At 38.2% G+C, this 13,798-nt stretch overlaps 2 protein-coding genes across 3 annotated transcripts; one reads left to right on the top strand and one right to left on the bottom strand.

Moving 5' to 3' along the window:
* Positions 1-187: 187 nt before the first annotated feature.
* Positions 188-4,971, top strand: LOC146390683 (uncharacterized). 2 transcript variants are annotated; one of them, XR_014799851.1, is made up of 2 exons: positions 188-313; positions 3,481-3,568. XR_014799851.1 is itself a non-coding variant. In XM_084923664.1 (2 exons), the coding sequence occupies exons 1-2, from the start codon at positions 2,367-2,369 to the stop codon at positions 3,799-3,801; spliced, it is 765 nt and encodes a 254-aa protein (XP_084779790.1). In that variant the 5' UTR covers positions 1,672-2,366; the 3' UTR covers positions 3,802-4,971. The 2 variants fall into 2 exon arrangements, 1 of the variants encoding a protein (XP_084779790.1); XM_084923664.1 differs by lacking the exon at positions 188-313 and adding an exon at positions 1,672-2,810 and having other exon boundaries at positions 3,481-4,971.
* A 775-nt stretch (positions 4,972-5,746) lies between these two features.
* On the bottom strand, positions 5,747-8,534 carry LOC146390684 (uncharacterized). Its single transcript, XM_084923665.1, has one exon. The coding sequence runs from the start codon at positions 8,065-8,067 to the stop codon at positions 6,316-6,318; it is 1,752 nt and encodes a 583-aa protein (XP_084779791.1). The 5' UTR covers positions 8,068-8,534; the 3' UTR covers positions 5,747-6,315.
* Positions 8,535-13,798: the final 5,264 nt, after the last annotated feature.

Consider the following 13,798-nt stretch of genomic DNA (forward strand, 5'->3'; position numbering starts at 1 on the left):
ACTTTAATCTCAGAATTCTGACTTTAATCTCAGAATTCTGACTTTAATCTCAGAATTCTGACTTTTTTCTCAGAATTCTGACTTTAATCTCAGAATTCTGACTTTTTTCTCAGAATTCTGAGATTAAAGTCAGAATTCTGACTTTAATCTCAGAATTTTGAGGTGGGCACCTGCAGGCTTACAGCTTCAGTGACAGCGATGTGTCCAGTTTGGCAGGTGGAGAACTAATTCACTAAATATGGTGGATATAAGTGATTTTTTGCGTGGCCGAGGGGTCCCCGAAGATGCTATTTTATTAATGGAAGAGCAGAAGGTGAGTAACAAAAAGAGAAATAGTTTGGTGTCTCCTATTTCTACAGGAAAACAGTTATGGTACAGTTACGGTTAGCATGCCTGTTAGCTTATAATGTTATGTAGGAATGAACGTGTTTCACGATGTTACAGTATACTAGGTGAATTGACGTTTTAACTGTTGTTGATCGCAGGATCATCCCACATGGGTTCGTTGCATTTTATTTTATTGTTCTACTATTTCAGAGTTTTTCAAGGCAGTTAAGCGGAGCTGTGTTACAGATGCTAGCCGCCTGCCAATATCACTGATATTTGATGTGTACAAGTAAGTTACACTTAGTACAGCGGAGGGGAGAAACTGTAATGAATGTTTATGCGGATATTTCACTCAGAAAAATGGGTGGTGTTCATACAGAGCCACCGACACAGCCCCGGTAGTTGTTCTGACGGTGGCCGACTGACGATCCCCTCACAACATGTTAGCTAACACAAACTAATGTAGTGCATGTAACTGTGTGTATACGTTAGTGGTACAGTGTCGGAAGAAATGAGCAAACTGTTAACTGTTTATAATGTCAGAATGACATCATCGTTCTCCCGCACTGTGTAATGTATGTCAGCTCAAGAAGGAAATCATATCTTATACTCTGAGCTGCCCAGTGCACTTAACGCCTACGTGTGGAAATGGTAGGCTACACTACAGTTCACTACCGGTAAAAAATAAACTTAATACAGTATTTGATTTTTTTTTAATAGAACAATAAAATAAAAAGTGCTGGCTGAGGAGCGCTGCCGCGTTGAACTTTGACCTCGGAGTGACGTGACGTTTGTTCGCACAACCAATAGAAGTGCAGAAAGTCGCAAATCAGGCATATTGTTCGCATAAACACAAAAATAAATAAATAAATAACGAAATAATCCCGATATTGTGCCAAAGACTGATTTACAATGTTACTTTGTGTTCTATGTGTAATACCTTTGCTTAAATGACTAAATGGACTGTGTATTTATGACTCTGCGTTATAGTCCTGCATACATAAGTAACATTCATATGTACAGATAAAAATGTACAGAGATATGTACACAAGCGTGTACACAAAAGTCTACTGCTGATCGAGCTGCTCAGTGGTCGTACAGTCTCATGCAGAGAGCGTGGAGGTGTTGTCCGTTGCCATTCCACCACTCCAGCAGACCACAACATAAAAGACAGCAGAGGCTACCACAGTGTCGTAGAACATCCTTAGAAGACGTACTACCTACATCATAACCAATCAAGTCCTGCTTTTTTTAAAATACAGATGAGGATTTATTATTTACTGAAAGGCTATGCCTTAGTTTGCTTCTTTCATTATTGTGTTTCGCCCTGCATAAAATAGATAACTTTTCTGATAACTACAGTCAGTACTCTCCTACTGGCATTAGCGGTGACCTAAGAGGCTTAACCGTAATATTGCTTTGCAGTGTAAATGTTGCAGAAAATGACTGTCTTTTCTTTCTTCTTGTGTGCAGATTGACTGTGACGACATAGCACTGATGGATGACGCAACTTTGGCAAACTACATTCCCTCGTACGGAGACCGAATTGCCCTCTTCAATTTCTGCAAAAGCAAGCAACCACTGTCAAAAAGAAAACTAGGACTTCTGCAAAAAGTTCACCTCTCAAGGTGAGAGAAACAGTGGCTGACATGTCAGATTTGGATGACTTAATAAGACTGTATTTCAGACTTTCTTTCAGTAACAAAGAAATACTTTCAATTTTAGCACATAGTCATCAGACAGTTATAAGTGTTCGAACTCTAAAGAGAATTTGTAAAAGACTTGGGCTTTTTAGAAGGAAGAATCAATCAAACTTGGAGGAAGTGCTAGCCTTTGTCCAACAAGAGATCATGACAAATGGACAGATGCAAGGTTATCGTTGGCTACATCTTCGTGCAATTCAACATGGATTTGTGGTGTCACAAGATACTGTAAGATGCATAATCAAATTGGTTGACCCTCAAGGTGTGGAACTGAGACGAGCTCGACGGTTGAGAAGATGACAGTACAGCTGCAGAGGGCCAAATGCTCTCTGGCACATGGATGGCTATGACAAGTTGAAACCATATGGTATTGCTATCAGTGGCTGCATAGATGGTTTTAGCCGCTATGTTTTATGGATGGAGGCTTATACCACAAACAATGACCCTAAATTGATTGCAAGTTATTTTCTGAAAACAGTTTCATGCATCAGTGGATGTCCAGAGAGGTTACGTGCTGACCGAGGTACCGATAATGGTTGTGTCGAACAAATGCAGATGTTTTTACGGAGAAACCACACAGACAGTTTTACAGGTGAGAAAAGTTTCCTTTACGGAAGAAGTACGGCCAACCAACGTATAGAAGGATGGTGGGCTACCCTACGCACACAGAGTGCACAATTTTGGATGAACTTATTTCAAACTTTTCAGGATGATGGCCACTTCACAGGGGATTTTTTGGACAAAGGTCTTATCCAATTCTGCTTTCTCAATCTTATTCAGGTAAAAGCATGTGCTCATGCTATGTAATGTCTTAGCTGCATAAATAGAAAATATAAATATGGTTATAACATTTTTTTTCTTTAAATTAAATATGAATTTTATTTCCATTTTAATATGTCTTGATGCATGCTCAATCAGCCAGGTAAGGAATGTTTTTTGACAGAACATTTCTCACACTGAAAACGCTACATCCAGATGAACAGAATCAACTTTTTGGGATTCCATTTTAATACTTTGATGGAATTGTACTCATGTTATCAGTGGAAGTAACTGCACCTTTCTCAGCACAGGTGCATGGAGCATTTTTTTTTTTTTTATTGCCACATGGTTTAAATTACTATGGAGTCTGTTACCTAGTGGTCCTTTGGGCACGGTTTCAGAAAGAAATCTTATCATTTGGTTAATTCTCTATTGAAAATATATTGTAGAATCATTGCACACTGAGTATAAAGTGTTGGGCTATCTATTCAACAGTAGAATCATGCAGCACCATTCTGTGTCCATGTGCTGTTTAGTGAAAGTGCTATTTTGTTGTTGCTGCTTGGTTTTACATTAATTAGAGGTCACTTTCTATGTCTGTTGATTAATGAGTTAATAAGCCTCAACTTTGGCTAAATCTACTGGTACATGGTCTTTTTCATATACTTATATTGTGTTGTTTTTCATGTAGGATGAACTTGATGAAGTTGTGAACACATGGAACTCGCACAAAATCCGGCCAAGTGGTAGTGCAGCATCGGGTCGACCAGTAGTAATGTATTCATTTCCAGAGCTGCACAGTGCTGAGGATAGACTGAAACCTATTTCTATGGAGGATATCACTTTGTGTATGGAAGAGTGTAGCCCAAAAGGTCAACACCCCTGTGATGAAACAGTCTTTGAACTCTGTTGCCTGCTTATGGTAGAAAATGAATGGGATGCCCCAGGAGATCCACTTGGTGCTGCGGATCTGTATATTAGGTTAAGAGAAGAAATACTGCAAAGTATTTAAGGAACTTCAGTGTGTAAATGTACAAATAAATACAAAATATTTCTCTTTATCTTGATAACGTGATTTGATAGTAGGTGCCATGTCTTACAGGTACCTTTTATGCAGGTATTTCTGCACTGCATTAAATGAAAGACATCTTTTAGGTGTGACCGAACATGCCATTTTTCAGGTCATTCTCTCAGAATATTGCTGTTTATTTCTGCTGTAATGTAAATTCAGAGTGCTGATAGGAGGTCAGCACCAACTAGTATCATTTTATGTTGATCATAGTAATAAATACAGTTTGGTTGGTATCTTTCCCCCCCAATTTGATTGTTTCTCTACATTCACACTACCATTAAACAGAAATGTTTATATATTACTTGAAAAAGCTGAATATTGTGATATTATCAATCAGTTATGAAACACATGTCAATCCTTTTAAAAGGCTATACATTAAACTGCATTTACAAATGTTATATTTTTGATTGAATCATAAGTGGTGTAAACCTGCCTACCAGTAAATTGCAATATAAATTTCTGTGTTTTGTTGCCAGACATGTGCATAGTATATAAAATATAAACTGACCAGCTCCCTGCTCATTGTTTTCTGTATCAACCTTTACTCTTAATATTCATGGCTGGAAACCCAGGCACCAGCATATGATATGCTAAGTGCCCGGGTTATCTGTGGTATGTTTCAGCAAACCATAGTAGCACTAACAATTCTAGGTCTTGACAACAGCATGTTTCTATAAACGTATCATTGTTAATATTTAAAGTCGTTATGCCTTGGGGAGCTTTTAGTGCAATTATATTAAAGCAAAGCTATTATAATCATTTACCCATATGAAGATCCATCACTTAATTATTATTGTATTTCACTTCTGTTAGTTGTAAGATATTTTAGCTGGTTTTCATGTAAAATGACCATGAGTCATTGCTATACTGATTCAGTGTGAGCTGTCGTACACAAGGCTCCTTTATGTCATGAATCCTAAAATTATAAGAAACATACCAAAAATATTTTGACTTTTATTTGTAGTATCCCAGCAACAATGCAACAAAACAGTTCCTGCAAGTGGAACCAAGTTATTGTCACATTAAGTGCAACATGTTTTACATTTATATTTGTGTATCTTTATGAAATGTTTGAAATTAAAAATAAATGGTATTCTTCCATGTTACTGAGCTCATGTGTGGCAGTCTCTTGAATTCTGGCATGTTCAAATAGATAAGGAGCTTGATGAACATATTCAAAACAACAATACAAATGTACTGTGTACAGTAACATTTTATTGGAAGAAGTTTACAAGAAACCTGTTCTTGCCAATGCCAATAACATGGCTAAAACTCATAACCATATAAGCTGCCCTGTAACAAGAATGACTAAACTTTTAAAACAAACTTATAGATCTCATACAGTCTTGTTATGCATCAGTATACATCAGTGACTTACTGTAAAGATCATGAACACTGGCTATTGTGGTATCACATATTCCTTCAGTGTCATCTATGGTATAGAAATAAAAACAAGTGTGAATGGTTGAGAACATACATGCATACAAATAAAAATGCATAATTTCTGGCAGTAACAAGACATTTTTTCCAGGTTTTAAGATTAATACTATATCTGAGAACATGACAATTTGGCATTACAAAAGGATGCCTGAATAATCACAGCACTTGACCACTGCACTGAACTGTACAGTGTTTATTTATGATCTCAGTAATCAATAACCGTCTTCAAAACAGACTGAATCCTTTAAGCAGCTTGAATCAATTTGATGGATGAATAACAGGTATGCTTAGAAACAATATGACATTAAGAAAATACTGGAATTTTAAAAAATATTTTCACCAACTTTAAATGGAACCTTTGTAATCAACAAATGTCAAACTTTGATACCTTAACCTACCTTAACTAAAAATTGCATATACTGTAAAGCAAAAATATTTTCAGACATGACAAATGCTAAAGTATAAAATTGTACTTATTCCTTTTACAATACAGTGTTGCATAACAGCATTACTTTTACGTTATAACTATGTTCAGTTTTAGCCCTGACCTAATAAGAAAATACCATCTGAATGAATTAGTCTTACTACTAATTACTTACAAAAGTATTTGACTGTGCTGAGCTCTCACACCACACATGGTGCATTAAAGAAAGTTTAAGAGCAGCTTAATTATAGTTTATAGATCTTTAGTAATCTTTCTTCATGCTTTTGCTGAAGGTTTCTGTCTTACAGCTGGAAAGCTTGGATTTGGTGAAGACAGCTCTGGATATGGTAGTAAACAGTGTACCCGTTCGTTTTGTTTTGTGACTGTATCATGTAAAACTCAAAATGATAAAAGAAAATGAAATATTAGCCAAAACTGGACTTCTAACAGAGATGAGAAACTTCTCTCTAATTAAAAAAAAGTATACTGTATAAGTTCAAAATACATAAAAATACATATTCCTAACATCTCTTTACAGTTATGCTCTAGTGTGCATGAGCAGTTCAAATGTAGCGCATTGCTGTGAGAGTCTAAACAATGTCCATCACCCAGACATTACTTTCAAGAACTGCATTAAATTCAGAACGAAAATCTGGGAAGTTTTCATAGCTGTTAGCTAGCTGCAGAACATTCCCACACGTGTGTCCGACTGGTCTTCTTGTAAACTCTGTCATATCTTGAAATTCCACATAAATACTGTTTGTTACTATAAGGTCAGATCCGGTGCAGAAACGCATAAATTTCTGAAGTTTAATGTTATCCAGCTCTCTGATGAATCTTTTGAGATGATTTTTCACTTCTTTTTGTTGTGGAGTCAAATCCACAGCAAATTTCAGTAGTTGGCACACTTTTTTTGAAGTTGGTTGCAGTTCAGAGAATAACTTGGTCAGTCCCTCCGGACTGAGGGAGATATGGGGGTCGATGATCTCCCTCCAGCAGTCAATAACAAACATTGGTTTTTGGACAAGCTCTTTGTGTGCTATTTCATCAACGATTGTAGGAAGAGTCTCAGCAGTGATTCTTTTTCTACAGCCATAACTGTCAAGAACTTCCACAAGATCATCCAAGTCAACTGCAGAGAAATTTTTTACTGCTTCCATCAAAACATCACATTCTTGGCTGCTGACAAACTGTAGAAAGTGTGCTTTAAGATCACTGTAAACACCACTGAAAAGCACTTGTTCCAGAAAAGGGATTGCAAGTTTATTTGGAAAATACTGACATTCTTGGTAACCTTTCAAGAGTATTCTCCCAACTGCCTTCCATTTTTCAGCAGGAAAATCATGGCGAATGAATGGCACTTTAACGGTTGCACCTAGGGTGCATTGCTCATAAAATTCATGCCAGAAGCATGTGAGTACATCTCTTAGTATTCCTGATCCAGTGCCTGGTTCTTCTGTGTTGTCTGGAAGTATGCGCTTCACATTCAGTGTTTTGCTCAAAATCTCCTCATCAGAGAAAGCAGTAATCATGTCATGTAAAGTGTCAGTATGACGTATGGTGATTGTTATTACGTTCTCTGAATTAGGTGGACTGAGGGGGACAAGAAAACCCTCATAGACTAATGTGTCTTCTGTATCTTCTTCAGCATCAAAAATTGGACCAAAAGTAATTTCTGGATCATCTAAAATTTCTGAACCAGCGATGACTTCATCAAAATTACCCCTGACTTCTCCCACTTGCAATGGATTAATGTCACTGCCACTGCTTTCTGAGACAAACACCACTTCAGATGTCTCGCTGGCATCTTCTTCAGGATCTTTTGGTTTTGTTGCAATGTAGAAGCGTAACATTGTCAGTTTCGCTGCCTCATACATATTGCCAATAGACTGGCAGGTATCATCAGTAAGGTGGTTCTGTTTAAAGTCCCAAACCTCAAACTCAAAATCTGTTTCACATCCCTTAGGAGATATGCCATCAGGAAAAAAAAGTTTCTTTCCTTCCTGAAGAATATCTTTTAATCCAGCATCAGTGGCCATTTGAATTTTTCTAGTGCCACCTCCCTGCTTCGCTCTCACCTGTTTGGCTATTTTTCCATCACAATGTATCCATCCTATCTCAACATTTCGTGTTGCTTTTTGCTTCTTTGTCTGTCTTATTCCTGCATCTGTATGTGAAGTGTTCTCCTTTGGACTTTCTTTTCTGGTTTTCATTTTCTCATGAAGTTTTTGCAGAAGTCCTAGTTTTCTTTTTGACAGTGGTTGCTTGCTTTTGCAGAAATTGAAGAGGGCAATTCGGTCTCCGTACGAGGGAATGTAGTTTGCCAAAGTTGCGTCATCCATCAGTGCTATGACATCACAGTCAATCTGCACACAAGAAGAAAGAAAAGACAGTCATTTTCTGCAACATTTACACTGCAAAGCAATATTACGGTTAAGCCTCTTAGGTCACCGCTAATGCCAGTAGGAGAGTACTGACTGTAGTTATCAGAAAAGTTATCTATTTTATGCAGGGCGAAACACAATAATGAAAGAAGCAAACTAAGGCATAGCCTTTCAGTAAATAATAAATCCTCATCTGTATTTTAAAAAAAGCAGGACTTGATTGGTTATGATGTAGGTAGTACGTCTTCTAAGGATGTTCTACGACACTGTGGTAGCCTCTGCTGTCTTTTATGTTGTGGTCTGCTGGAGTGGTGGAATGGCAACGGACAACACCTCCACGCTCTCTGCATGAGACTGTACGACCACTGAGCAGCTCGATCAGCAGTAGACTTTTGTGTACACGCTTGTGTACATATCTCTGTACATTTTTATCTGTACATATGAATGTTACTTATGTATGCAGGACTATAACGCAGAGTCATAAATACACAGTCCATTTAGTCATTTAAGCAAAGGTATTACACATAGAACACAAAGTAACATTGTAAATCAGTCTTTGGCACAATATCGGGATTATTTCGTTATTTATTTATTTATTTTTGTGTTTATGCGAACAATATGCCTGATTTGCGACTTTCTGCACTTCAATTGGTTGTGCGAACAAACGTCACGTCACTCCGAGGTCAAAGTTCAACGCGGCAGCGCTCCTCAGCCAGCACTTTTTATTTTATTGTTCTATTAAAAAAAAATCAAATACTGTATTAAGTTTATTTTTTACCGGTAGTGAACTGTAGTGTAGCCTACCATTTCCACACGTAGGCGTTAAGTGCACTGGGCAGCTCAGAGTATAAGATATGATTTCCTTCTTGAGCTGACATACATTACACAGTGCGGGAGAACGATGATGTCATTCTGACATTATAAACAGTTAACAGTTTGCTCATTTCTTCCGACACTGTACCACTAACGTATACACACAGTTACATGCACTACATTAGTTTGTGTTAGCTAACATGTTGTGAGGGGATCGTCAGTCGGCCACCGTCAGAACAACAACCGGGGCTGTGTCGGTGGCTCTGTATGAACGCCACCCATTTTTCTGAGTGAAATATCCGCATAAACATTCATTACAGTTTCTCCCCTCCGCTGTACTAAGTGTAACTTACTTGTACACATCAAATATATCAGTGATATTGGCAGGCGGCTAGCATCTGTAACACAGCTCCGCTTAACTGCCTTGAAAAACTCTGAAATAGTAGAACAATAAAATAAAATGCAACGAACCCATGTGGGATGATCCTGCGATCAACAACAGTTAAAACGTCAATTCACCTAGTATACTGTAACATCGTGAAACACGTTCATTAATTCTGAGATTAAAGTCAGAATTCTGAGAAAAAAGTCAGAATTCTGAGATTAAAGTCAGAATTCTGAGAAAAAAGTCAGAATTCTGAGAATAAAGTCAGAATTCTGAGATTAAAGTCAGAATTCTGAGAATAAAGTCAGAATTCTGAGATTAAAGTCAGAATTCTGAGAAAAAAGTCAGAATTCTGAGATTAAAGTCAGAATTCTTTTCTTTTTTTTTTCCAGTGGCCCTAATCCTCTTCCGTAGGTCTCTAGTCAAAATGCCTGGGACGATTTTTTTGTCCCAGTCCAGCCCTGTAAGCAGCTCATCTGCAGTCTGGTGTTACCTACATCTTCCTATTCAGAAGGCAGAATTTCCGAGTTCTGAGTACAATCGAAAGCACCACGACTGCAGTTTTTGTGTTGGATGTAAAAAGTGCACATGACGCTGTAACGTAGGCTAGAATCATGGCGGCGGTGAACGACGGTCCAGGCGTGGGATTTCTCTCGTGGAAATGTGCACATTATTTTTTCCTTTCTATTGGTAGGTGGCACAGTGCACTTGTGGCAAGTAAGCAAGCTAGAAGACTGGCAATCTTGCTGGGTATCCAGTTACGGAAGCAACACATTAACAAGAGAATTCTGAGTAAAACCAAAGTTACTTTCCCTAGTAACTAGTTACTCTGAAAGTAACGAGTAACTTGAAGTAACTGAGTTACTTTTGATAGAAGTAACTAGTAATGTAACTAAGTTACTAATTTAAAGTAACTTACCCAACACTGGTCTTCACTAATAAAAATGCTGAAACAGATTGATGAAATAATGTTTTTCCTTTTCTGTCTTGTAATCTTTGTATTCTCTGAGCGGCTGTCTGAGCCACATTTGTGTGCATGTCTGTGGTCTGTTCTAAAGCTTTGCCCTGTCTGAGAGCAAATATTTACCCAAAGCCCCCCCAGTTTATCTGTGCAGCCACAATTAAATATTTTAACATCAGTTTCCAAAAACATCACAAAGCAGCGTTTGGGTCTTTTCAGAGACGTGACCTTTGGGGATGATTTTATTAGGGTCTGCAGTCAAAATGTTGCATAAAGACTCCATCCTGCCTTAAATCACCAATGTCTTGGTTGTCTTTCTTATTGTCTTTGGAAATAAAATCATGATTTAGTGAATATCTAAAGCTTTAGTGGATAGTCAGTCAGAAACAGTGTTTGCAGTTCAGCTCTAAACAACGCCCTTTGCACACTGCCACAAACAGCTGCGTGTGTCTGTTCAGCATCAGAGCTGTTTATCAATGATGGGAGGCAATGAGTTGACAAAGGAGGCAACCTTGGGTTGCTGCCAGTTGGAGAACAACACTTCTGTTTTTAAAACTTTAGTCTGAAGAAAAACTGAAACATTTTCAGGACTGGCCTCCGCGGATGTTTAAGCCAGAGAAACCAGAGACTGAGGCACTTCCCCGTGTGTTTCGTTTTTCTTTCAGTTTTGTTGCATTGAAGAATAGGTGATACTTTTACGCGTGAAACTCTGTAGCAGTACAATCTGAGAGCGTTTACTGCTCTCAATGCCACTTTTTCTGGGAAAAGCCTTTTGAAGATTGGAAGTTGTTGTGGTGTGATACAGAAGTGCCAGAGGTTTTAGAACCAGATGTAAAAGCTATTCATTCCAACTGGGACATCTTGCTGGGACTTGAAAATCTCAGTGTCCAAGAAGACTGTGATGTACTCCACAGGTGAGACCTAATCAAATTTGGAATGAAAGAAATAAAAACACAGATGGTGAAAGAAGAGCCAGATTCTTTCCATGTCCACAAAAATGGTTGTTATGATGGAGGGGACACTGTTTTGGGTTTAAAAGTTAACCCCTGGTGGGCTGATTCTGCCACCACTGTGGGAGGTGTCTTTGACTGGATGATGTTTCAGCACTGCAAGGTCATGGGTTTGACCCCACATGTTAGCAAAGCGGATAATACACAGCACCTGCACTGATACACATGCAAGTCTCGGACAAGTTGTAAGTGTTGAGATGTGCAAGTGATTCAGCCTGGAAACAATGTGGCTGGCATGCAGTACAATCAGTGTAGAATGGATATTTTCAAATCACTTAAAATCCAAGTTAAATTTTGCAAGAAAAGTCAAGAAAAACTGTCCATAACTGTCAGTTAGGGCAATAAAGTGGTAATGTCCCTTATTGTTCTCTAATATCTGCTTAATGTTTAAACTTATGCAATACTAACATTAAAAAAACTAATACTGGGACTTTGTCACAGTTACAAAACAATATCTAATCTTTTTACCTTCTAAAAATATCTTCATTTAATTTGGTAACAACTCTGACATAACGTCATGATGCATTAAGGTGGACTTAACTGTTTCCAGAGAAAGGCGATCTGGACCTCCTTGTCTCAACTCACTTTTGCATTCATTTTTTAATAGTGACCCTTGGGAGCATTTAATGCAGCCTGCAAGCATGACAAGGAAAGAATGGGCTGCTGTATGTATTCTTCCACAGTTCATGTGATTCTATGATGTATATTCAGAGAACAAGAAAGCATTTCTCTTTAGTTTCAGGTTATTCTTTCTAAGTGATCACAAAAGTCTACAGCTTGATCCAAACTTTGAGAATGTCTGCTCCTTCAGATGAAATTTTAAATTTGACCATTATTTAATGTTACATATTTAGAAAACTCCTTAGCTCTGATTTGTTCACAATTGTCATTCATGTAAGCAGGTTAGATTACACTCAGCAGTAACCTCATACAAACAGTTTGTGAGGAATCAAGGTGAGTCCAGACTGCTGCACCTCCCTGAGCCTGCTGGAGGTTTTGTCCTGTTAAAAGGGAGTTTTCACTTCACACTGTCGCCAAAGTGCTTGCTCATATGATTATTGGGTTTTCTGTTTTTCTTTGTATTATTGTAGGGTCTTTACCTTACAATATCAAACGCCTTGAGGCAACTATTGTTGTGTTTTGGCACTATATTAATAAAATAAAATTGGGTTGAATTAAATTGATTACTACTGTCATCCCGCAACAAGTAAGTTGGGCACTTTATGTGTGAAGTTTGCATGCTATCCCTGTGCCTTCATGGGTTTATGCAGTTCAAACACTTGCATGTTAGATTAACCGGTGATTCGAAATAGATGCAAATGTCTGATTGTCTGTAGTAGCCACATGACTGACTCATGACCTGTTCAGGACCTCTTGCCCTATGGAAGCTGGGATGGACTCCAGCCCGCTGTTGGACAAGTCAGCAAGAAAATTGATATATGTTTATTTAATTTGGAAAAAAGAGGAACAAAGTGCCAACTTTCCAAACAGCTGGAGTATTTTCACAACCAGATGGTCAGAGGAAAAGAAAAAGAAAAGTATTTAAGCATCAGTGGATACCATGCTAAATTGTCTGTTGTTTTTTCAAATATGGCAGTACATTTTTCTGATGAAAAGCTGCTTAACTTATCAGCCCTATTCAGTAGGGGTGCAACAATACACAAAATTCACGGTTCGATATTTTTTCGATACAAAAAAAAATGTTCATGCCTTTTTAATTTGTCATTTAGTAAAATTATAAATATATATATTAACTCAAAAGTACAGTTTTTAAATTTAATGTTGCTGAAACAACAAAGTAATAAAAAAATAAATCTATCTGATCGAGAAATCACTCATCTTTGGAAAAGAGAGTTTATTACAGAGAAATGGCTCTTTCCAAAATAAAAGCTATACTATACGCTTCTTCTGGGCTATATTCTCAGCAGCATATTAAACATATCAGGTCCCCATAAGGAGAATCATGTGCTAACGGCTGTCTAAATGACTCGGGTAAAGTTTGTAGCATGCGTGCTTGTTGTTTTTGTCTGCTTCCACTTGTATTTGCACTAGGATGATGTCGGAGTAAATGTCATATTCATTGTGTTCCCACTAGTGCTGTCAGCGTTAATCTGAAATGACATTAATGCCACAACACGGCAAATCTCCGTTAACGAGCTACCGCGGATCGCCCCGTGCGTGGGGCTGGACGGCCAACACGTTAACGAGCTAACTGCGCTAACGCACTAGTTCCCACCCATGTAATTGAGCATTGCGTGGCACATCCGACATACTGTTTTACTTTTGTCCATGACGCGCTTACCATCAGGGTCATATGTCACATGAAAACCAAAATAGTTCCAAACGCCAGATCTGAATGAGGGTGGGGGAGGTTCAATTTGCCATGTTGCAAGGAGAGCTTAACTTCAGTCTCGCTAGCTTGCCCTGCGCTCAGTGAATCTGCGTTCGACTACTCCGCCTAGGCTCCACTGTCGAGCGCAGATCCACTGAGCGCTCAACACAGACAGCATCGTCAGAAGG

Source organism: Perissodus microlepis, chromosome 3 (genome assembly GCF_051167445.1).
Source record: "Perissodus microlepis isolate ML-2025 ecotype Zambia chromosome 3, ASM5116744v1, whole genome shotgun sequence".
In the NCBI taxonomy this organism is placed as follows: Eukaryota; Metazoa; Chordata; class Actinopteri; order Cichliformes; family Cichlidae; genus Perissodus; species Perissodus microlepis.

Coding starts and splice junctions, on each gene's coding strand:
- LOC146390683 (XM_084923664.1), top strand. CDS start 2,367: ATGGATGGCTATGACAAGTTGAAACCATATGGTATTGCTATCAGTGGC. Junction 2,811..3,480: donor GCTTTCTCAATCTTATTCAG/GTAAAAGCATGT, acceptor TTTTTCATGTAG/GATGAACTTGATGAAGTTGT.
- LOC146390684 (XM_084923665.1), bottom strand. CDS start 8,067: ATGGATGACGCAACTTTGGCAAACTACATTCCCTCGTACGGAGACCGA.